Below are 24,588 nucleotides of genomic sequence, written 5' to 3'. Positions count from 1 at the left end.
GACTTATCCTTCTCACCACACACAGGAAAAAAAATAAGGAAAAAGGGGCACCTGGGTGGCTCAGTCATTAAGTGTCTGCCTTCGGCTCAGGGCATGATCTCGGGCTCCCTGCTCTGGTGGGAACCTGCTTCTTCCTCTCCCACTCCCCCTGCTTGTGTTCCCTCTCTCACTGGCTGTCTCTCTCTGTCAAATAAATAAATAAAATCTTAAAAAATAATAAGGGAAAAAATGAGGTGTTTTTTTTTTGTTTTTTTTTTTTAAGATTTATTTATTTTAGAGAGGGAGAAAGAGAGCACGTGCACAGGTGGGGAGGGGCAGAGGGAAAGAATCTGCAAGCTGACTCCCCGGCTGAGCACATAGCCCTATGTGGGGCTGGATTTCATGACCCGTATCATGACCTGAGCCGAAACCAACTCCTTTGCTTAACGACAGAGCCACCCACGGGCCCCAAGGGCCTTTTTTAAAAAACAATAATTAACTGTTACTCAAATGCAAACTGTTCTGTAAAGTTTTATAAAGTTACTTCCTCAAATGCGAAGTGTTTTGTAAAGTTAGACATTTAATAATTAGTCTTGGAGTTCGTGGTGAGCACTTTTCCTTTTGAAACGGATTCCTTCAGTCTACTTCAGTGTTTCTACTAGAAAATTCGTAATGGTTTTACAAGTCATTTTAGGTCTTTCAAGGAGGAATATGATTGTGAGGAAAGATCTGAAATAAAAATTTAGACATTAATTCATAATAAGGACTAAAATATTTGACAGTTATTTTGCACACCAAAAATATCTGGAAACATTTTCCTGCCCTACTATATAATATTCTTACTGTCGTTAAAATAATCAGCCTGAATAGTTCTCCCCAAAAGTTTGGGAGGGGACAAAAAAGTTTCCCATCTTTACTCTTCGAGAAGTTAAATGCCTTGGTGAAGAGGGATGAAATAAAATCTTAGCACTTGGCACTACAGCAAAGTTGGAGAAGAGCATCACATGGAGGTAAATGTGCCAGCAGAGTGCTCCTTCATACCAACACGAGAGTCCTGAGACAGGAACAGGAGTCAGGCGGAGGAGACAGGGATTGCACCCAGACCACCTTGTTAGAAATTCCCACACATCGATATGATTTAAGACACCAACCAAAAGGGAGCCTTCCTTGGCCAGGGAAAATATCGCCTGCAATTTCTTCCAGCGCAGGCTCCAAAGGCTCTAGACTGAGTCCGGGGCCCTCTCTAACGTGCCCTAGGCTATGGATCCACCTCTCCGGCGCTCCCTCTTCCTCCCCCACAGGAGGAACGGGTTCCTCTCCGGACCGACGGTCAGTGGTTCTCCGGGTTCCCACAGTGGACACAGCAGGGCTCGGCCGCCCCACCGCAGCGGACCGCCCACGGCCGGTCCTTGGCGCCCGAGTCGCTGCGCTGCGGTCCGCGCCACAGGCCGGCACCCACCCGGCTGCGCAGCCTCTCCGGGAGCGACCAGGGTGAGCAAACGGCTGGACCCGAAGCGAAGCCGCACCGCCCCGGGCCTGCCTCGCTGGGGGTTCCGGACGTGGCGGCAGAGCCAGGACGCGGGGCCACGCGGGAATCAGTACCGCCCTGCGGTCGACGATGACAGGTAGCTCCGCCCTGGGATTAGCGGACCGGGACCCAGCAAAGAGCCAAACGCACATCCCAGGACTAATGGCGCCACAGCTCTCGGCCAGGAAAGCTACGGGCCTGCGCAGACAGGAATCTTTCGGGCTCTGCGCAACAGAGTGGCTTCCTAGCCAATCAGCAGCTGCGGCGTTTCCTCGCCCCGCCCCTACCCGCCACGTCCTCGTCTGGTCTCCATGACAACTCCTGTGTTTTTCCCTCCCCGCCCCCCAAACGGTCAAGCCAACCTCAAAGAGCAGCTGCGCCAAGAGACGGAAGGCAGGAGGAAGGTGACTAATTTCTGTGTCTTTATCATCTTATGTAGGTAGGGCTGTCGTAAGGGGAACCCACCTGATCGATGAACAAGAGATTACAGCGAGAAGGGCTGGGTTCCAGAACCAGGCACAAGAGGCCGATGAACTGAGTGTGAGCATTCCCTAAAAGAAAAGCCAGAGGACACATTTTAAAAAGTGAAAACTAAGGGCGCCGGGCTGGCTCAGTCGGAAGAGCGTGGGGCTCTTGATGCCGTTGTGAGTTTGAGCCCCACCTTGGGTGAAAGATTACAAAAATAAATAGACTTTAAAAATAAAAGTTTTAAAAAAATTTAAAATGTAAGGAGTAAAAGTGAAAAATAACCACTCTTTTGGAGTCCACGAGGAAAGTGAGCTAAGGATACAAAAAAGAAATATCCTCCCAAAATAGCAGAGAAGTTGGACAACCTTGTATCCAACATAGAAAGCAAAGAGCTTTTCGCGAGGGGCAAGGCAAGTGTGCTCACGAGGAGAGAGCGAACAAAAGCATTAGACACTGCCTGCGACTGCCGTCTACTTGGATCAGCTTTGCAGGAAAGGACTCCCCTAACTCATCTGGGATTTTCAAGCCTTCTCCTCTGTTGGAGACCTTTCCTCCCATCCTAAGCAGGGAACAATGACATAAATCTACAAGACACTGGATTAGGAATAATTTTGAAGTGTCACAGGAATCATATGCCATACTCTTAAAATGATAAGAAATAAAAGGAAACAAATCTCAAGAATATTCTCTTTGTTTTCCCGGTTTCCTCACACTCTGGCTTCTTGAATTTACTACACAGAGAAACCTCTGAATCCCTTCTCGTGTGCGCTTATTACTATGTCAATCATCGAGTACAAAGGAGGGCATGATTCAGAAAGCCTTCTTCAGGAAGGACTGTCAGCCCGTGTTCTCTGCTCTTAAGAGGCCCCTGGCCTTGTCACAGTCATGAATCTTAAGGACCACACAGGAGCTGTCAAAAATACTGGTATTTTTGGGACTGGTAAGTAAAGTTGGGCTGTTCTATCCGAGGAAAACCACTCTGACTTTCCTGTATGCTATTTAATACCTTATTACACTTATAGCAGTTGCCTAAGCAGGCACTATAACTTAGATTATATTAGAGAAGGCACCTCTTAATCCAGAACTCTTTCCTTTGGAGCCTACACAGGAACAAATCCCAGACAATACCGTCCCATCCAACGAGGTTCCCTTTGGACGGTGTCTTAATGTGAAAAGTGTGCTAACTCCGAGCTCTGCCTCTAAGTCAATACAGAAGCCATCTACCCTTGGCATATTGTCTTCCCCAAGGCTACCAGATTGTACAACATGGAGAAAATCAAGTTTTCTGACATCTGTAGTCCATCAGTCACTGATGCTTCCACCATCCCTAGCAAGTGGTTCCATTATACCCTGGTGATTGGCACGCTCAGCAGCCTTCCTCAACTACTTATCTCAGGGCCACACATACATGGGCACATGTGCAGAAAGGCAGTAGAGTAAAAAGGTTAAGAACAAGGACTCTTGAAAAAAAAAAAAAAGAACAAGGACTCTTGAGCTGGACTACCTGGGTTTAAATCTCAGCTCCAGGGGCGCTTGGGTGGCACAGCGGTTAAGCGTCTGCCTTCGGCTCAGGGCGTGATCCTGGCATTGTGGGATCGAGCCCCACATCGGTCTCCTCCGCTATGAGCCTGCTTCTTCCTCTCCCACTCCTCCTGCATGTGTTCCCTCTCTCGCTGGCTGTCTCTATCTCTGTCAAATAAATAAATAAAATCTTTAAATAAAAAATAATAAAAAATAAATCTCAGCTCCACACTGTTTCCAGGTTGGCCAGTGACTTTGCCTTTCTGAATCATGGTTGCCTCCTCTAGAAAATAGGGATAAGAGTGCCTATTTAAGGGCATCGTTGGAAGAAATGAATGAGTTGGTGCATACAAAGGTGCCTGAACAGTGTCTAGCATGTAATTAATCTTTACTACAAGCATTAGCTATTATTGTCACAGAAATCTTCTGAAAGGGGTCTGGGAAGAGCTAAAATACAAAGAACAGACAAATGGCAGTTTGTACACTAAATTCTGCCTTACCTTATGCTTATAAAAGGAAAGGAATGGAATATCAGTGCCTACCTCTCGAACTGCATTTCTAGGATAAGGACAAAATCCAGGTAGCTTTCCTTTCTTACATTTACTAAAGAAGAGATTAAACTAGGTCTGCCTTACAAACTGAGGCAATTATCCAGATACCTAAGGCCAGGTTTATTTGGGGAAATGGATTTTTTCTTTTTTTTTACCTAGATTAAACAGAAGTATTTCTCAATTCTCCATGTTGCTCTATCATAGCAACCTTCCTACTAGGATGAATTGGCATATCTTCTGATATCGATTCTGGCCAACTGAGCAGAAACATTCATGGAGAGGAATAAAGTAGTACACAAATGTACTGGCTATGCCTCTCAGTTCTTCGGAGAAACAAAATTACCTTCTGCAGTGAGCCCATAAGGTGGAAATAGAGTATTATCAATATTGTCCTTATAAATCTCACATTTGCTCATAAAATGCAGTTACATAGCTTTGTGTATAACTCTGATAACACATGCTATTATGTGTTCATATGTATAAATGTATAAGTAAATGATAGAATGTTACACATGTATGTAAAATATAATTTTACAGTATTTTAAATTTCACTAATTTATCTGTTGAGCTTTTTTGGAGGGGGAGTCTTGGTGCATATGGTTGAATTTTTATTAAGTAAAATGTGAGTATGATATGATTTTCCCCAAGATGTTTATTTCAAGCCACTATATTTTGTATTCACGACTTTGGCAAAACATATCCAGAAATCATCTAATGTATGATGTGTATCAAAGGTACTACAGGGATGACTTTTAACTCATCTTATATGAATTTTTAAAACCGTGTATAAGTATTAAATATTATTTTGTTTAAAATCAACAATAGGGGCGCCTGGGTGGCACAGCGGTTGAGCACCTGCCTTTGGCTCAGGGCATGATCCCGGCGTTATGGGATCGAGCCCCACATCGGGCTCCTCCGCTATGAGCCTGCTTCTTCCTCTCCCACTCCCCCTGCTTGTGTTCCCTCTCTCGCTGGCTGTCTCTATCTCTGTCAAATAAATAAATAAAATCTTTAAAAAATAATAATAAATAAATAAATAAATAAATAAATAAATAAATAAAATCAACAATAAAACACCTAAGAAGATAGTTACTTTCCTCGTGGGGAGAACTGTGTTAAATCTGGAGATAAAACCAGATGGTAAGTTCAAACTAAAAATGTTTCATAGGCATTTATGAGGGATATAATGAGTGGCAAAGTTTTTCAGAGGGGGAGGTTATTTTCAACTGCGGTGGTCAGGGAGAAGGTGACACTTTAAGTTGGGTCCTAAAGGAGATTAACTTGCAAATTGAAAACCGTGATAATGTGACAACTACCTCTTGATTAAAAAAAAACAAAAAACAAAAATAAAAAAAGGATTAATTCTCCCTCAGAAAAGGCAGAAAGCCCTGCTTTAATCAACAAAGATCTCTTCCTGCAATCCTCAGATCAAGCCCAGGGTCACCATACAATGAGCTCATCACAATAGTGAAAACTATCCAAGCTTCTTGGAGGAATTTGAGATATAACACAAATATTAATTTTCCCTTCACTCAACACAAGTAAGTCAATTGTAAGCAGTTTTAACCACATAAATTAGTTTTAACCATATAAATTTTTTTCTAAACCATATAAATTTTTTCTAAATAACCTTTCTGAAGGTTATTATAGATGAGGCCTCTGAAGGAAGGGCAAATGTTTCTCTACAACCAAACTAACTGGCTCCAGGAAAGAAAAGTTTTTGAAAAGACCTTGCTATACCTAAGATGTTAACTAACATTATTTGAAGAGCTCTGATTCTTTTTTTTTTTTTTAAGATTTTTTATTTATTTATTCAACAGAGATAGAGACAGCCAGCGAGAGAGGGAACACAAGCAGGGGGAGTGGGAGAGGAAGAAGCAGGCTCATAGCGGAGGAGCCTGATGTGGGGCTCGATCCCACAACGCCGGGATCATGCCCTGAGCCGAAGGCAGACGCTTAACCGCTGTGCCACCCAGGCGCCCCTGAAGAGCTCTGATTCTAATAACAGACACTTTTATGGAAGATTCTTTTTTTCTTGCCTTCAATTTCTAAAAGTTACTAAAAAATTTCATGGATTTCAAAAATTATTTCCAGAGGTCACCATTTCTTTAGAGTATTTTCGTCTTACAATTTTCTGAACAAACACTCTTTTTTCCTCTATCTTCAGTTGTGCTTTTCAGCTCTGAAACTCAAGCCTTGTTGAACTTCAAGCTGTAGCTAACACTGGGTAAGCACTTTAAATAGAAGAGAAGGACGGGAAAGTCAGTGAGAAGGGAGAGTTCAAAGTAGCCCTTTTAGTGAGGACAGTACTGGTAGGGGTAGGGATGATTGTATATTAAGGCAAAGATTTATAGGAAGGTGGTATTTGGATATATGATCAACCATGAGTCTATTTAACATGGACATGGCAGTATTCCAATCAACACAAGTAGGGGCAATGAGCCCCAGTTTGAACAACTGGAATTCCTTTGCGTGTTGGAACAGCCTATTCCTGGGGCAGGAGAAAAAAAATCACTTCACGGTGATTAGTCATTTTCAGGTACAGAAGAAAATACACACACAGAAAGATTGATGGTTGGTCTCGGGCTATTCATGCTTTCAGATCAGTATTTCTTCACATGGATTTGTGGCATTCTGGCAGCTAATTCTTTGCAGGAGAAAATGGGAGGAGAGCATTTTCAGCCCTCAAAAAAAAGGGGGGGGATCACAATTATAATAACCCATTAAAGTAGGATTCTTTGGTATTTAACAAGGTGAGGAGTCCAAATGACCACACATTCAGGGTGATTCTCCACTGTGAAGTCTCTGATGCCTAATGAGGGCTGAACTACACCTAAAAGCTCTTCCACATTCATTACACTCACAGGGTTTCTCTCCAGTGTGAATCCTCTGATGTTGAGTAAGATGGGCACTTCTACTGAAGGCTTTCCCACACTCGTGACAATCAAACGGTTTCTCTCCGGTATGAATCTTCTGATGTTGCATCAGGGATGAACTCTGGCTGAATGCTTTTCCACAATCTTTACAGGTGTAAGGTTTCTCTCCCGTGTGGGTTTTTGTGTGTTTTATGAGAGTTGAGCTCTGGCTGAAAGCTTTACCACATTCTCTACATTTGTAGGGTTTTTCTCCAGTATGAGTTCTCTGATGTCGAATAAGGGCTGATTGATTGCTGAAGGCTTTGCCACAGTCATAACAGGCATAAGGTTTCTCTCCAGTGTGAGTTCTCCGGTGTTGATAGAGGTGTGAACTCTGACTAAAGACCTTGCCACATTCACTACATTCATAGGGTTTCTCTCCAGTGTGAATAAGCTGATGGACAATGAGGGAAGAGTTGTGACTAAAGGCTTTCCTGCATTCACTGCATTCGTAGGGCTTCTCTCCAGTATGAATAAACTGATGCTCCATTCGGGATGAATTATGACTGAAGGCTTTACCACATTCATTACATTCATAAGGTTTCTCGCCACTATGAATTCGCCGATGTTGAATAAAATGCATTATCTGAATAAAAGCCTTCCCGCATTCATTACACTCATGATGTTTCTCTCCAGTATGGATTCTCTGGTGTTGAATAAGAAAGACATTATGATTAAAGGCTTTCCCACATTGCTTGCATTCATATGGTTTCTCTCCAGTATGAATTCTCTGATGTACTGCAAGAGCTGAATAATTACCAAAAATTTTTCTACATTTGCTACATTCATAACATTTCTTTCCATGTTGGGTTCTCTGATGTTGAATAAATGGTGCATTCTGAATTAAGGCTCTTTCATGCACATTATATTCCTTCCCACCATGAACACGCTGATAATGTTTGGTAAGGTCTGAGTTCCAGGTATAGCCTTTCCTATCTTCACAAGACTTCTCTCCATTATTAGTTTTCCGATGTGAAGTGAGGTGTATACTGTGACCAACAGTCTTCCCATGCTGATTATATTCCAAATTTTTTTCTCCATCATGAGCTATACAATGTTGAACATAAACTGAGCGATCATGGAATATTTTACTACATATATTACACTTAAGAGCTTTCTCATTTGTGCTATCTTTCTGATGCCTTATTAATTTTGAATTCTGTTTAAAGCTCTTTCCCTGAGCATCAGATGTATAAGGTCTCTCTTCTTCAGGGTGTCTTGATTGTATAACAAAGTCTGACTTCAGACTAACATATCTACCAGATTCAATACATTTGGTGTTACTATCAGCTATAGAAGTTCTTTTCTTGCAGGTAACTGTTGCTTCTTTCCAGAGTCTATCTTGAGCATTCTCTTTGATCTCTTCATATCCCCAGGCTTCCTTCAAACTGGAAGTCCTTTCATCAACCCCTGCCCTTCTCTCCATATTTATCCCCTGGTACGATTCTTTTCCAGAAAATAACTCCTGTGGGTTTGACTTTCTGATTTCCAAATCTGGAGGGGAAAAGTAAAAATGTTCCCTGTACTAGAAGAAGGAAATGACTAAAGCAGGAATGAGATAATGAAACGGCATAAATACCATTAGTCACAAATATAAGTCAAGTAGTCAACAGATAATTTATTGAACACGTATTATGGGCTAGGCACTGTGTTATGTGCTAGGATTCAATGATAAATGAAGCAGATATAGTACCAGCTCTTTTGAGATTTACAGTCTTTTGGGGAAGATAAGTATTAATCAAATAATTTCAAGAATGATAAATGCTGTAAAATAATGTGTCAGGGAGATTTTAATTGCAAAATGATCGGTACTGAACATAGGAATGAGAGCTGCCCCTAGCCGTTGAACCACTAGAATCTTCCCTTGCTTACAATACCACCACCACCGGCAGCCCCCTGTGTCCCCTGTCTGGAGTTCACTCCAGCTAGGGTCATCCTTCAATACCTACATCTTCCTTCCCACTTGCACAGTTCCCCAGGAACTCTGCTTGATTATGCCTGAGGTTGCTGCTGGAGTCAATAAGATCATTAACAGTATTTTCCTTTGCTACCCTGAATGTTATCATTTGCCAGAGATTTCCTTCAGCTTTCACTTTTTTCCCTCTCCCTGGGCCTCCCAAAATATACACATACACACCCCATCAAAGACAAAGAGGGTCAAAGCTCAGGAGAATGCAGAAATTTTAGGAGGATCAGGGGATTAGGCTTACTGCTAGTCCTAGTTCAGCTTTCTTATGGGTAAACTACACATGACATACATTTTAATTGTTGTACAGTTGGGACTTCGTAACTGGGGATCTTGTAAGTAGTCTTTCAGCCTTATGAAGGGTAAGGCAAAACAGCACATGTGTTTTGCAAGCTGGACTATTTTCAAGGTAACCTTTGAAAGTTAAAAGAAGGCAACATAAGCTAAGCAGGGGAGAGAAACGGTAGCAGGGGGACTAATTCACTATCTTTAGCAAAAAAAGAGGGAACAACCTGTTCAGTCCAATGGACACTCTTCAGGTCTTTACTAGCATATATCACTATGTGCACCTCCCCTCCTTGAAATGATCTTTTCTGTTGGCTTCCATGACAATGACCTGACCTGGTTTCCTTCTACTCTGACCACCCTTTCTTAGTATCCTTTCTGGATTCCCTTTCCTTCATTTATATTGATAAAATTTGCATAACATACCTCTACTGCCATCACCCATTATTAGAAATTATTACTATTTTATTATTTTGACACCATTTTCCCCCATGTGTTTTTTTTTAAGTACACAAGTGATACATACAGATATAGACAGACAGCTAGCAGATACTTAAATGTGTATGTTCATTGGCCTTCTAAGTTTTCTTGCAACTCTTTCTATGCTCTATTTCTCTATTTTCATGTTTCATCCACTCCCATGGCTTTAATTACCATCTATTCTCAGATGATTCTCAAAGTTGTACCACCAGTAATGATCTCTTTCCTCCACCAAGATCCATTTGACATCTCCTCCTTATATTCATCTATCTTCCAGACACCCCTACTTAGACCAGAGTTTCTCAACTGCAGCACTACTGACATTTTGTCAAGACAAGCCTTTGTGGAAAGAGCTGTCCTGTGCATGGTAGGGTACTTACCAGCGTCTTTGGCCTTGACCCGTTAGATGCCCATAGCACCCTCCCAGTCTTCAGACGTGTCCCCTGGGGGCAAAATCACCCCTGTTTGATAACCACTGATTTAGACCTGTTATAGACTCTGCGAACAACTTAGAATAAACAGAACTCATCTTCCACTCCCTCCCCCCAAACGTGCCATTTCTCCCGTGTTTTCCCATCTCAGGGAAGAAACTGTCCATCTACTTACACAGCCAAGCCAGAAACCTGGTAATTATCTTTGTCTGTTTCTCCCTCACTGCCCACATATAGTCAGCAAATTCTATCAATTTTACAACCTTAAAATTGGATGTAAGATCACACTCAAACTCACATTCAAATTCTTCCATTCTCTTCTTACTTTTGAGGTAGGAAAAAACTAGGCACAACGAAGACAAAGTAAATGAAGGAGAGACTCCAGCTACTAGAGAGGAAAGGAATGAGCTCATCAAATGCCACAGTGAGGCACAACAGTGGTCTCTGGATCAAGTGTCGGGTTAGAACTTTAAAGAGGAAGTACCTTCCTTAATTCTGGGAAGAAGCAGAGTTAGGCTAATGAGACTGATATGTCCAAATGAAGATGAGACTTAGAGGGGGCCTTAACATTTTCTACAGGCCTGGAGGATTTGGGGAAGAACCCCTAACTCATATTTCAAAAGATGTTGTCTGTCTGGTTCTTACTTACGTGTGCAGCTGCTTCTTAGCACTTCTCTCTCCTGCGTCCGTGGGTTCACTGCTTGTTCCAATTGGGAGATGATACCAGGTTTAGAAAATGGAAACCCTACTCAAGGGAAAGAAATAGAATGTGATTGTCAGTTTCCAAGACAAAGGACCACTCCATTTTCAGTACCACTCTTGTGTCTTCAAGAGCAGAAAGCAAGATAACTAACTGTCAAAAACAATTATACATTTTCTACCAAAGTAGGGTGAGAAACAGTTTAAAGATCTGCTCTGGATTCTGGAGGAAAATGTTGACCAAAGCCTCCTTTCTTTCTTCCTTTTTCTTCCTTCCTTCTTTCTTTCTTTTTTTTTTTTTTTTCTTTTTAAAGATTTTATTTAATTACTTGACAGAGATAGAGACAGCCAGCGAGAGAGGGAACACAAGCAGGGGGAGTGGGAGAGGAAGAAGCAGGCTCACAGCAGAGGAGCCTGATGTGGGGCTCGATCCCATAACGCCGGGATCACGCCCTGAGCCAAAGGCAGGCGCTTAACCGCTCTGCCACCCAGGCGCCCTTCAGGGCCCACTTCAAATCTCACTGCTTCTATTAGCTCAGGGCTCCTTAAAAGGGCTTAAAGATGCTGGCTGAATGAATGAAGCCTTCCCAAACCTCTCTCAGCCAGACACGCTTGCTCACTCTCCTCTGAAATCATATAATATTTTCCCTAAAGCACTTTATTAAGTAGGGTGTCAGTAAATTTGCTGATTTGTGCCACACGGAGATGGATACAACAGATATCTCATGTGTTTTTGCTGATCTAAGCCAAAGGCCTCAAGTAGACTCTCTCCCAACCACGCTCTCGGTCGTCTGTCCTCTATTGCCAACTGATAGGAGAGACTGCCAAGCCCCATCTTCACTGCTACTTCCACACAATAAGGAACACCCAGGCGCCATGTTGTTGGCAGTCCCTCCCACCCTCCTGATCCTATCTTTGAAAACTGCTGACGCTACCAGGGCTGACGAGCTTCACGCAATGAGAGAGAAATTTATTCACTTCGGGAATGAAAATGAGATTTTAGGGATGAGAGGAAAATCCCCAACTCACCTGGGACTTTGCTGCCTGGAGAAGGGCAGCCATATTCTCCTCCTCAAGATACCCCTTTTGGAAAAGGGTAGCCTCCCGAGATGGCACAACTGGAAGGGAAGAATAATAAAGGAATCCAGTTTATTAATATGTGTCTCCGACCTGTTATATTAGAAATAGCCACTCGTGACAAAAAGTGCATTTGACTTGGCTGTCGTATGGTGGATCCCACAGACACCTATGTAATGAGGCTTCCAAGATAACCTCAGAGAGTAAACTGAATGTAAACTTAGTCAGGGACAGGTATGATCATTAACTGGGTTCAGGATAAGCCTGAGCCTGTGCTCTGAGAATGAGGATCCTTGTGACAACAACAACAACAAAAACCCATATACTGTTAGGGTTAGCAGGAAGCTTCCAGACCTCCTGCCTCAACTCCTTTATTCACAAATGGAAAAACTTTCCAACTTCATAGAACAAGAAAAAGGAGCCACAGAGGCAAAGGGCAACGGTACCCATCCCGGCAGTTTCACAGGAATCATGAGCCACCAGATCATGAGTATCCCAGGCCCCCGCTAAGTCTGCAGCCATCCTAGGTTCATCCCACCACACACGTGATCCACTAAATCGTAGTCCGTCATCTCCTACTCCCCTGCATCCCAGGCACCCAGCGTGGGTGTTGAGAATGAATTTGTGATCCCTCTAAGTCCTTTGACTCCGTGCCCATCGAGCAAACTTCTGCTAACAATTTCCTTTCCCATTTTGATTTTTTTTTTTTTTTTTTTTTTTTTTGCCTACTGGGAGAGAACCGATAATACTAACTTTGAGCACTTCTTTGAGCTTATCTTTGGGTGGTAGGGTTATATGCCATTTATTTTATTCTATATATAATTGTTTTCCTAATAGTCTAGTTTATTATTTCTTTAACTCTCACTCTCCCCCACCACCAAAAAGCAATACTTAAAGTCCCTTGTGGCGGGGGCGCCTGTGTGGTTCAGTCAGTTAAGCTTCGGACTCTCGATTTTGGCTCAGGTCGTGATCTCAGGGTTGTGGGCTCAAGCCCCATGTCGGGCTCCCGGCTCAGCAGGGAGTCTGCTGGAGATTTTCTCTCTCCCTTACCCTCTCTCCCTGACCCTCCCTGCACACTCAAGCACTCTCGATCCAATAAGTAGATAAATCTTTTTATTAAACAAAAAGTCTCTTGTGGATTTGCTTGGGGAAGAAGTAGGAATTTCAAGCTCTTATCCTTATAAACAGTACAGAGTTTCACGATTTAAAAAACAAATCTAGGTCTCCTACAACGCTTTCTCACTAGAACACTGGCTCTGGAGGCTGCCTCCCTGCTTTTAAATCCTGGCTCTGCACGGCTGTAGGGCAAGTTTCTTCTGTGCTTCAGCTTTCTCATTGGAGAAATGGGAATAACAATGGTACCTACCTTAAAGCATTTGTGCATTAATGTATATAAAGGGCCCACATCAGTACCTGATGCAGAATGAGCATTCAGTAAATGTCATTTATCAGTTAATTCTTATTCTTACTATTTTCTGCATATCACCACTAACCAAAATTTTATAGGATTTTCTTTCTATCCTTTGTTTTATGAAAACTAAAGGCATCATCAATGTATATGGTCATACCCAAAGCCCCTACTTCCCCACAAGATGCCTGTCGGCTCCCTGTACTGAACTCTGACAATCAGTGAAGGATGGAGTAAAGATGGGAACTCGTAAATTTCAGGACCTTGGGCAATCAGAGGGGCTGAGGGCCGGATGTCTGGGAAAACCCAACGGACTGAAGCTAGACCATGGAAGCCTCTTCTCATCTGGGCCACCCCTTTTTGTATGTCCTTAAGAGAGAATACTTCTTAAAAGAGATTGAAAGGAAGTCAGGAGAAGTTCTCAATCCCACCAGAATTGGGCAATGGACCCTGCAGATGCAGGCCCCAACTCTGCACTTGACCTCTCCCATGTGCTAGAATGCCAGATCAGATCACCTGCTTCTCCATGTCCATTTCCTTTTCTCTATCCAAGGAGTCTGACTTGACCCCTCTCATCCTTTGGAGAGGCATCTGGTATAACAGAGTGGGGACAGTGAGATGTGTTACTTTTTAGAGCTTCAAGCAAAAAGGGAATGATATCAGTAAAGTTACTACTACTTCTGGAGCATTCACCATGTACCAGTTGCTTTCCATAAATCACTTGTTACAAATGAGGAAATTGATGACTTGCCCAAGGTCTCAGAGCTGCCCACACACATTTTACAAGGCTGCTGTAAAGAAAAACGAAAATGAGATTATTGTGTGCACACTGTAGGTGCCCAGCTAACAGCAGAAGCCTCTCTCACTTGTGTTTCTTACCTCTTTTCTGGAGTTTGTGGCTCTGACCCTCCATAACCACAGCCTTTGCACCGTTTGGGTAAAGCAACTTCACCCAAATCCTCCATGTCTCTTCCTGGGGTTACCAACATTCTCCCAGAAACTCTAGCAAGAGATTCTGGATTGAATTCTTCTTTTCATTGTACTTCTTCTTTCATTCGCTGAGACCCCACTCATAACAGTAATCAGGGAGTCTGAAGCAGTATATTTTGAGCTAACACTAAAGTCAGGAAGTTCAGCGTCCCTCGGGCTTCGGGAAGCCCATTCACAGGGAAGTCTCAATAAAACCTTTCCCCCAGGGCCCTGCAGAGACAGACGCCCAAGAACATAGATAATCACAGACAACAGGTAAAGATATTGTTACCAACATGCTTGAAGGATACACAAGTGCAGGCCATAGTGGCAAGTGCCCCGCTGAGAATGAAGGCACCTGGGTTCTCATTCCTGTGTACCAGATGGCTAGGTGACCCAGAACAAGTAACTTTTCCTATCTGGGTTTGTTGCTTTTTATGTACAAATGGGGAGGTGGATACCTACCATTCGTGATGGCTACCACTGATGGAGCCCTTACTTAGTGCCTGGCACTGGGTCAACTGTTTCATATCAAATTTCCACTGAATCCTCACAATCACCACGTAAGGTAGGGACAATAAACTTCACTTTACAGATAAGGAACAGGAGAGGCAACGTTCAGTAACTTGCCTACGGGCACATCACCGAGCAATAACCGCTTTCTCGAGATGTAGACAAATGGCTCTCTTACACCCACGCCCTCCCGCGTTAACATCATCTGAGTCTATACAATGGATCCACCACGGTGTGGGTTGCAAGGTCACAAGCGCAGGTGCGCGTTGGTCTCTGACCTGGGAGCATGGACAGCCTTGAGCCCTACCTGCCTCACCTTCCAGCCAAGCGCTTCAGGCTGTGCGGGCCCTCAGCCCGTTTCCGAGCAAAGGGCCTGGACGTGCCTCAGACTTAAACACACGTACACACCACCATCACGTTCACACAAAACCCAGAGCAGAGGGGCAGGGTCAAGGTGGCCGAGCCCTGACAGACAGCTCCCCAGCTCCAGCAGGAGGGATTACAGTCAGGTCAGCGGGCCCAGGGAGATCCCCAGTGGGACGCGCGGCCAGACCCCCAAGCCTGACAGTCCCCTGCTGGACACACACCCCTGTCCAACGTCTGCTCCTCCCCGGTCGAGACACCGAGCCGGTCACTGTAGGTGGGACCAGAAGAACAGACTAGCCGCGAGCGGAGCGCGCCCACACAAAGGAGCCGGAAGCGGAAGTGCGCGCCGAGACTCCTGGGAAATGTAGTTCGGCCCGGCCCGGCGCCTGGACTCGGAAAAGCACGAGTGGGGCTGAGTTGAAACCCGGCCCTGACCTCCCCGACTCCCGCTTGTTCTGCCCTGAGAAGCAAGCCACCGAGTAGCCCTAAAAAGAGAGGTTAACGTTGGCAGCCCGGCGAAAGTGGACGGGAACCATTGGGGGCGTTTACTAAACCATCAAGGACTGTCTAGAATGTTTGGGGGATGGTGTGGGTGGGGTCTGGAGAGCGGAGGTCTCCGGTGAGCTAGTCCCTCTGGTCACTCTTCATAGAATAAGCGGATCTGCAGCACTGCTTCAGAAAGCCCACCACGACAGTCCCACAACCACGCTTGAGGTTCCGCATCTTTCCAGCAATCCGGGCGGATGCCCTGTGCTTTCACATTCTGGGACAGATCTTCACCGGTTCCCACGCTCCTGCACCCTCAGCCCAGAACCTGGGTCCTTTGACGGCCTTTTGGGTTTCTGTCACCGAGGTGTAGTAATCTGAGACGTGGAGACGTAGGGCCCACTCCGAGCGATGAACACATCTACTGTACCACTCTTCTTAGCAACCTTGATGTTTACGTGTCTCAGTCCAAAAGAATGCTGCATTGTTCCTATTACTTCCTGTTTGCTAGCCATTTCCATATGCGTGACAGTCCTCCGGATTCCTTAGTGATTGATTTTATATGCATCTAGGTTCAGTTAATTTAACCTTTTGGGGGTACATTCTACAGCCAACTCTCCTTAATGGGCCCATCTGAATGTACTTCTACACGGTTCTACTGCGACAGGACAGAAGACAGTTGAGTTGTTGGTGTCTTCTTTATCACTTCCAGAAGCAGGAGGTGTTGAGAGGGTGTCCCAACTTCTAGGACAAACCCCCAGGCTTACCACCACCTCTACCACCCACCCCACCCCTGAGGAGGAGAACCTCTATATAAATCCAGCCTATCCAGTCCTCATACCCTGGATCCTGTCTTTCTATGCACTTTTCTACACAGAATGCACTGGGCATCACAAAAATGCTATTGTAGAGAAAGCAAAACCTCAACCATGAGATCCTTATGCCAGGATTTCAGAAGGAATGCTGAGGCCTCTACAGTTTTGGATTCAGTAGGTAAATCCCATGGAACGCTCTACCAGCTGGACTCCCCCTTCTCCACACTACCCCCCCCCCCCAAATCCCATAGCCCCTAGCAGTCTAATGGTTTATTTTAAATGTGTAAGGTGATAGATGCAACAGGAATGGCAAATTGTTGATGATTATTGACATTGGGTGATAGATAAATGAGTGTTCATTATGTTACTACTTCAACTTTTGTGTGTTTGAAATTTCCATAAAGTAAATTTTAACAATGCAAATTAACTTAAAAAATAAAGCCTATTAGATCATCTGTCTCCTACGCTCAGAATTCTTGGTTGGCTTCACACTACAGAACAAAATCTGAAGTTCATACTATTAAGGGTCCTTGTAATCAGTTTAGTGCCACACAATCAGCATTTTTAGAGAGTGAAATAGAACAGAAAAGAAGAAAAACACACTAGTGTTCATTACATGTAATAATATGTCTTGTTTCAATGCACTTTTCTTTCTGTTCTGTGTTTGTGCATACTTGGTTACGATGTAGTGTGTGCATGTGTGTTTGTGTGTTTTCTGTGGGTCAGATCAAGAGTTTGAAAATTATTGCTCTAGTGATCCAATCTCCAACCTCATATCTGTCTCCCTCGTCCCTTACCACTATTTTACCCTCCATCCGCATCCTCAACCCACTCCAGTCTCCTGGCCATTCATCAACATGCCAAACTCTATCCCCAGATATCCACATAGCTCTCACTCACTCACCTTTTTCAAATCCTGTTTGAATGTCATCTTTAACACCAGTGTCTTCCCTCAACACCATAGACAAAATACGGGAGCCAATAATGCCATTCACCACCTCCCTTATCCACTTTTGTAATTTCTTAATGATGCTTTTCTCTACTTGATGTATATTTATGTTTATCTGTTTACTATTTTCCTCTCTCCACTCCAAATAGAAGCTCCTCTGTTTTGGCCAATGTTGTATCTGAAGCAAACACTTAATAAGTATGTGTATTGTCCTGTTCATTCTTTTTTTTTTTTTTAAGATTTTATTTATTTTTTTATTTTTTATTTTATTTAATTTAAAGATTTTATTTATTTATGTGACAGAGAGACAGCCAGCAAGAGAGGGAACACAAGCAGAGGGAGCGGGAGAGGAAGAAGCAGGCTCCTAGCGGAGTAGCCTGATGCGGGGCTTGATCCCAGAACGCCAGGATCACGCCCTGAGCCGAAGGCAGACGCTTAATGACTGCACCACCCAGGCGCCTGCCCCTGTCCTGTTCATTCTTTATTAGGTTAACTCCTAGGTACTTTTGTTGAGCTTCGACTGATCTCTTACCATGTTTACCCTTCCACCATGTGAGGACACAGCAAAAAGTCCACAGTCTGTAACCTGCAAGAGGGTCGTCGCCAGAACTCGACCACGCTGGCACCCTGATCGTGGACTTCCGGCCTCCAGAACTATGAGAAATTAATTTCTGTTGTCCATAAGCGACCCATTGTATTCTGTTATAGCAGTCCAAACAGGCTAAGACGTGTTTGTATGCATTCTTAGAATTCGAGAATTAGGCATTCTAGCAACCATTTAAAAATGATTATTCACTGAACTTCAAATATAATCATGGTACTGAAATGATTAAGTAAATACAATATATTTTAATATAGCAACACAAAAAATGATTACATAAATTATAGAGCCCTTGCTAGCAGCTTTTAGTATTTTGCCAAAGGGAAGTATTGTATTCATTGTAGATTATTTAACTGTTCTACAGATCACCTTACCCACCCCAGGAGAAAAAAACAATCAGTATTGCAACTAGTATAGCATGGAATTGTTTTAATTTTCACTGGTAGTTTACAGAAGAAAATTGTTTTATTGTGAACAGCATATAGAATCTTGAGTAAGGCCATCTTTGTTGGGCGCCTGGGTGGCTCAGTCGTTAGGCATCTGCCTTTGGCTCAGGTCATGATCCCAGGGTCCCGGGATCGAGTCCCATCTCAGGCTTCCTGGTTGGCCAGGGGGAGTCTGCTTCTCCCTCTGCCCCCCACCCCCGTGCTCTCTCTCTCATAAAAATCTTAAACAAACAAACAAAAAAGAGCATCTTCATCATCTTGAGCTCTATTTTACAAAAGGAATCTACCTAGAAGAAACACAGTGAAGCATATTAGCTTATGGTTTACTTATTTCCTGGATAGGAAAAGAATAAATTAATGCTGAGTCCCTGCCTTCCATGTGCTCCGCACACCTGCTGGTTGCTTTATATACATTATCTTATTAACTCTAAAAGCGTATTCCTATTTTATTTTTATTTTTTAAGTTTTATTTATTTAAGTAATCTCTACACCCAACATGGGGCTCGAGCTCATGACCCCCAGATCAAGAGTCTCATGCTCTTCTGACCACGCCAGGCAGGTGACCCAGAATGTTCCCATGTTAAAGATAGTAATCATCATCTCCTTTAAAGACAATGAAATGAAGGCTCAGGGAGTTACAGTGAATAGTCCAAAGTCACACCAGCAGAAAATGACATTCAAGTCAAGAGCCAGGTATCATTTAATTCACCAGTCCTGCGACATGTTTACTATATGCTGCCTAATTGAGAAGAGATGATCATTTTCTGATGGAGATATAATTATACATCAAACTACTTGGTCCGGTTGAGCTACCGCTCATGTAAAATCCCCTTCAGCTGCCTCCAGAAATTATTTTTGGGAATGAGAGGCGCTACTGGGAGTGATTAAGAGCAAGGGTTGTAGAATCTGAAAGCTTGCACTGGAATGTGGGCTCCACTATTAATTAATCTTTCTGTGTCTTGGTTTTTCTCATCTGTAAGACGGAAATAATGGTAGCATCGAACTCAGCAGTTTATTATTAGGATTGAATGCAATAACATAGAGCTCTTAGAATGATTCCCGGCATATAGGTAATGTTCAATAAATATTAGCTAATTGATTTGTGTAGGAAATTTTATTTTCTAACAGCAGAGGGAAGGAAAAGGCTTTAGGGAGAGAGGAGCCTGAATATAATATAGTGGGATAGGGGTGCCTGGGTGGCGCAGTTGTTAAACGTCTGCCTTCGGCTCAGGGCGTGATCCCAGTGCTCTGGGATCGAGCCCCACATCAGGCTCCTCCACTAGGAGCCTGCTTCTTCCTCTCCCACTCCCCCTGCTTGTGTTCCCTCTCTCACTGGCTGTCTCTCTCTCAGTCAAATAAATAAATAAAATCTTTTTTTAAAAAATATATATATAGTGGGATAGAATGGTACCTGGGATTTAGTGATTAGATGGTGAAGGCCAGCAGTCAGAAGAGCTGTTTTGTTGAGAGATTTTATGGGAAAGCAGTAAGAGAACCCTCTACATCTTGTTTACATAGGTAAAGGTAAAGCCATCCTTCCCCACCTCTTCATGAACCTAGAACCTTCTAACCCTATGAAGATTGACAGCTTGAGAGTACCAAGAGGTAAAGCAGTTTTCTTTGGTACCGGCAATAATGAGGCTCCTTCGACATTTGAGCAGCCCACAAATGTTTTCCAGGGGAGCCACAGCAAGAACAGAAGAACAAGGCGGCCCCCAAAGTCTGGCCTATGCCTGTGTAGCTTCTGGAGCCTCATTGCATAATTCCAGAAATGCCTGGGGTGACCTTGCAAGGAGTGCATGAACAGAAGGCAAGAGCAGCAATTTGAGATTATCAATTGTACCATGGTATAATGTTGTATCTTCAGATTGGGAAGATCTGAAACTTTTTGGTAGATTTTAATGTGTATATTATATGCACACATAGGTTTACATAGATAGATATCTTTGGCTTATGATCCCTGTATTCTGCATATTCATTAATTAGCCCCCATTAATAAATAAAATGTAAATGTATAATGTGTGGGGAAAGTGAATTTTGTAGAGCAAAGATTTATCTAAATGACAGAACCCCTGAGGTCCACAAATTATTTTGATGTTGTTAGAAATCAAGACAAAAAAATCCTTTTTTAAAACTTATGATATAAAGAGCACACATGCAAAAGAATACATAATGCTTAAAATAATAGTAAACCATGCCCATATATCTACTACCAGTTTAAGACATATTGCCAACGGTATGTTACTTTCTGTTACAGTTGGTGCAGAGGAATGTGATTGACATTAGTAAACAGACTGAATTTAGAAAATAGGCTAAACTTTATTTTTTATAGCTTTAATGATTTGTTGATTCTTTTAGGTTTTCTCTATTGATACTCATATCCTGTTATATCATCGGCAAATAACTAAATAAAATACATATGAGTTCGTTTAATATGAACTCATTTAATCCTCACTTATATAACTCATTTCATTTTCACAACCACCAATGAAGTAGGTATTATTTATTGTCCTCATTCTACAAAAAGAGAACTGAGATATAGAGACGCTAAGGAATGTGCCTGGGGCCATATAATATGCAGCAGAGCCAAGATTTTAAATTTGAAACCTGGTAGTTTGAATCTAGGGTCTGTGATCTTAACTTCTATGAATATAAGTAATTGCCATTCAAATTTTGTCTCTTCCAGTATCCTAACCAGCCCCTCCCCTCTTCCCCCCCTTCCTGTATTGGACAGTACTGTATTCCCTCTTCTACTATATTCAACATCAACGTGATAACATTCTTGTCTCATTCCCAGTCTGCTAGGGAATACTCCTAATCGCCTCTGTTAAATTCACATTTGCTCTAGGCTTTTGGAATATAGATTTTATCACGTTAAGAAAGATTATCTGAGTTTTTAACCTAATCATTATTAGATATTAAACTTTATCAAATGATATTTCCATTTCTGTTGATTTCATCATTTTATTTTTATCCTTTTTGAGTCCATTAATGTAGCACATTTTTTAATAAGATTTTATTTATTTATCTGTCAGAGAGAGCACAAGCAGGGGAAGCAGCAGGCAGAGGGAGAAGCAGACTCTCTGCTGAGCAAGGACCCTGATGTGGGACTCGATCCCAAAACCCTGGGATCATGAGCTGAGCTGAAGGCAGACTGTTAACCAACTGAGCCCCCCAGGCGTTCCAATGTAGCAAATTTCATAGCTAGATTTCCTGATGTTAAACTCTATATGATCATAGTATCAATTAAATTCAGTTACCTAACATTCTATTTAGGATTTTTTAAATGTTTTTTTATTATATTATGTTAGTCACCATACAGTACATCCCTAGTTTCTGATGTAAAGTTCGATGATTCATTAGTTGCGTATAACACCCAGTGCACCATGCAATACGTGCCCTCCTTACTACCCATCACCGGCCTATCCCATTCCCCCACCCCCTCCCCTCTGAAGCCCTCAGTTTGTTTCTCAGAGTCCATAGTCTCTCATGCTTCATTCCCCCTTCTGATTACCCCCCTTTCTTTATCCCTTTCTTCCCCTACCGATCTTCCTAGTTCTTATGTTCCATAGATGAGAGAAATCATATGATAATTGCCTTTCTCTGCTTGACTTATTTCACTTAGCATTATCTCCTCCAGTGCCGTCCATGTCTATTTAGGACTTTTGCAACTAGATCTAAAGGTAGAATTAGTTTATAATTTTCTTATTCCATGTAGTGTCCTTATCCATTTTAAGGACCAAGGTTGTACTGAGTTACTAAAACAAATGTGGCAGCTTTATCTCTTTTTATTTTCCTGTTTTTAGAACATCTTATGTAAGATAGAGTTTTTTTCTTTGAAAGTTTGGTAGAATTTGGAGTCTGCTCTCTTATTTCAATTTCTTTTATGGTAATTGCTCTGTTAAAGTTTTCAATTTAATTTTGCACTGATTTTTTTCAATGTGTATTTTCTTTTTTTTTTTTTTTTTAAGATTTTATTTATTTATGTGACAGAGAAACAGCCAGCGAGAGAGGGAACACGGCAGGGGGAGTGGGAGAGGAAGCAGCAGGCTCCCGGCAGAGGAGCCCGATGTGGGACTTGATCCCGAAACGCCGGGATCACGCCCTGAGTGGAAGGCAGACGCTTTAACGACTGCGCTACCCAGGCGCCCCTCAATGTGTATTTTCTTAAATTTATCTATGTTTTCAAATGTTGTTTAATAATCTCTGTTGTGTCTCCATTTTGTCTTATTTCATCTGTCTGCTTCCGGAGATTCATTACTGTCACCACAGGTTTGTGTAACTTAATTAATTTATTCATTGAACCAGCTTTAGGTTTTATCTTCTTCTTCTTTTTTTTTTTTTTTAAGATTTTATTTATCTATTTGACAGAGATAGAGACAACCAGTGAGAGAGGGAACACAGGCAGGGGGAGTGGGAGAGGAAGAAGCAGGCTCATAGCGGAGGAGCCTGATGTGGGGCTCGATCCCGGAATGCCGGGATCGTGCCCTGAGCCGAAGGCAGACGCTTAACGACTGCGCCACCCAGGCACCCCATGGTTTTATCTTCTCCATGGGCTTTGGGGTTTGCTACTTCATTGACTTTAATCCTTTATTATTTCTATACTTCTTATTTCTTTTGCTTAATCTGTCCTTCTTTTTAGCTCTTTGAATGGACTCCTTAGCCCACATGTTTCCTATTTTTCTAAAGTGTGTTTGAAATTATGTGTATTCCCTTAAGTACTCCTCTGGTTGTGTCCCACAAATTTTGAATGAATTTTTTCATTGCATTCCCTTATTTCTTTCACTCTTTCCTCTTTAACCCAAAATTTATTCAGTACTATATTTCATTTTGCTTTTACTATTCAGAAAGAGAATTTTCAGCTCTCTTTTCATTTTTTATTTCCATTTTATTGCATACAGTCAAAGAAGATAGATCTGTGCTATCCAATATGGTAGCCAATAGCCATATGTGGATACAGAGAACTTGAAATGTGCCTAATCTGAATTGAGATGTACTTTCAGTGTACAATACATACAGATTTTGATGACTCAGCACAAAAATGTAAAGTGTCTTATTAATAAGTTTGATATTCATTAAAAGTTCAATATATTGGGGGGCACCTGGGCGGCTCAGTCATTAAGCGTCTGCCTTTGGCTCAGGGCATGATCCCAGGGTCCTGGGATAGAGCCCCACATCAGTCTCCACGCTCCACTGGGAGCCTGCTTCTTTGTCTCCCACTCCCCCTGCTTGTGTTCCCTCTCTCACTGGCTGTCTCTCTCTCTGTCAAATAAATAAATAAAATCTTAAAAAAAAAAAGTTAAATATATTGGATATACTGGGTTAAGTAAATATATTTATTTAATGCATTTTACTTTTTTTAAAAGATTTTATTTATTTGACAGAGAGAGACACATCGAGAGACAGAACACAAGCAGGGAGAGTGGGAGAGGGAGAAGCAGGCTTCCCACTGAGCAGAGAGTCTGATGCAGGGCTCGAAATAAATAAAATCTTAAAAAAAAAAAAAGAGGTGAAAAAATGATATAGCAAGGACTCGTAGAACATCATAAAAGAAAGAACAATGTTTAGGCAAATACAATAGATTATACTTCTCCTCATGAGATTTACAAGTATATAGGTCTTTCTTTTGTCCATTATGATGCTTTTATCTTGAACCTAATTTTATTAATAACATTTTATCAGGGTACTCTTTAAGTTCATATTTGCCTGGTATATCCTTTGCCATCACTTTGTTATTAATTTTTCTGTGCTGCTTAGTTTCCAATGTATATTTTGTAAAGAATATATTGCTGCATCTTGGGGTTTGTGTTAGTTTTTTTTTTTTTTTTAAGGTTTTATTTATTTCAGAGAGAGAGCATGGAGGGGGGCAGAGGGAGAGGGAGAAGCAGGTTCTCCACTGAGCAGGGAGCCCAGTGCAGGGCTCAATCCCAGGACCCTGGGATCATGACCTGAGCTGAAGACAGATGCTTAACTGACTGAGTCACCCAGGTGTCCCAGTTTTTTGTTTTTTGGGTGTTTTTTTTTTTTTAAGATTTTATTTATTTGACAGAGAGAGACACAGCGAGAGAGGGAACACAAGCAGGGGGAGTGGGATAGGGAGACGCAGGCATCCTGCTGAGCAGGGAGACTGATGTG

At 42.4% G+C, this 24,588-nt stretch overlaps 2 protein-coding genes and 1 long non-coding RNA gene across 3 annotated transcripts; all 3 read right to left on the bottom strand.

The window, feature by feature from the left end:
* Window positions 1-541: 541 nt before the first annotated feature.
* LOC113271245 (uncharacterized) lies at window positions 542-4,463 on the bottom strand. Its single transcript, XM_044391705.3, has 4 exons — window positions 4,391-4,463; window positions 1,973-2,058; window positions 1,131-1,881; window positions 542-708 (listed from the first exon to the last, which is right to left on the bottom strand). The coding sequence occupies exons 1-4, from the start codon at window positions 4,461-4,463 to the stop codon at window positions 665-667; spliced, it is 954 nt and encodes a 317-aa protein (XP_044247640.2). The 3' UTR covers window positions 542-664.
* Window positions 4,464-6,308: 1,845 nt separating this feature from the next.
* LOC113271246 (zinc finger protein 501-like) lies at window positions 6,309-8,487 on the bottom strand. Its single transcript, XM_026521050.4, has one exon. It carries the CDS (start codon window positions 8,386-8,388, stop codon window positions 6,826-6,828), a length of 1,563 nt encoding a protein of 520 aa, XP_026376835.3. The 5' UTR covers window positions 8,389-8,487; the 3' UTR covers window positions 6,309-6,825.
* Window positions 8,488-10,529: 2,042 nt separating this feature from the next.
* Window positions 10,530-15,466, bottom strand: LOC130543663 (uncharacterized). Its single transcript, XR_008959163.1, has 3 exons — window positions 15,378-15,466; window positions 11,853-11,941; window positions 10,530-10,869 (listed from the first exon to the last, which is right to left on the bottom strand). It is a non-coding gene; the product is annotated as an uncharacterized LOC130543663 (long non-coding RNA).
* Window positions 15,467-24,588: the final 9,122 nt, after the last annotated feature.

Source organism: Ursus arctos, unplaced genomic scaffold (assembly GCF_023065955.2).
Source record: "Ursus arctos isolate Adak ecotype North America unplaced genomic scaffold, UrsArc2.0 scaffold_14, whole genome shotgun sequence".
In the NCBI taxonomy this organism is placed as follows: domain Eukaryota; kingdom Metazoa; phylum Chordata; class Mammalia; order Carnivora; family Ursidae; genus Ursus; species Ursus arctos.
Note: the sequence above shows the minus strand (reverse complement) of the source record. Positions and strands in the feature narration are given on the sequence as shown.

Excerpts from the sequence above, each read along its gene's own strand:
- LOC113271245 (XM_044391705.3), bottom strand. The coding sequence starts at position 4,463 with ATGAGCAAATGTGAGATTTATAAGGACAATATTGATAATACTCTATTT. Across the intron at positions 1,882-1,972 it reads ATCTCTTGTTCATCGATCAG|CTGCTCTTTGAGGTTGGCTT; the intron begins GTGGGTTCCCCT and ends CTCTTGGCGCAG. Across the intron at positions 709-1,130 it reads CCAAGGAAGGCTCCCTTTTG|ATCTTTCCTCACAATCATAT; the intron begins GTTGGTGTCTTA and ends TTTTTATTTCAG.
- LOC113271246 (XM_026521050.4), bottom strand. The coding sequence starts at position 8,388 with ATGGAGAGAAGGGCAGGGGTTGATGAAAGGACTTCCAGTTTGAAGGAA.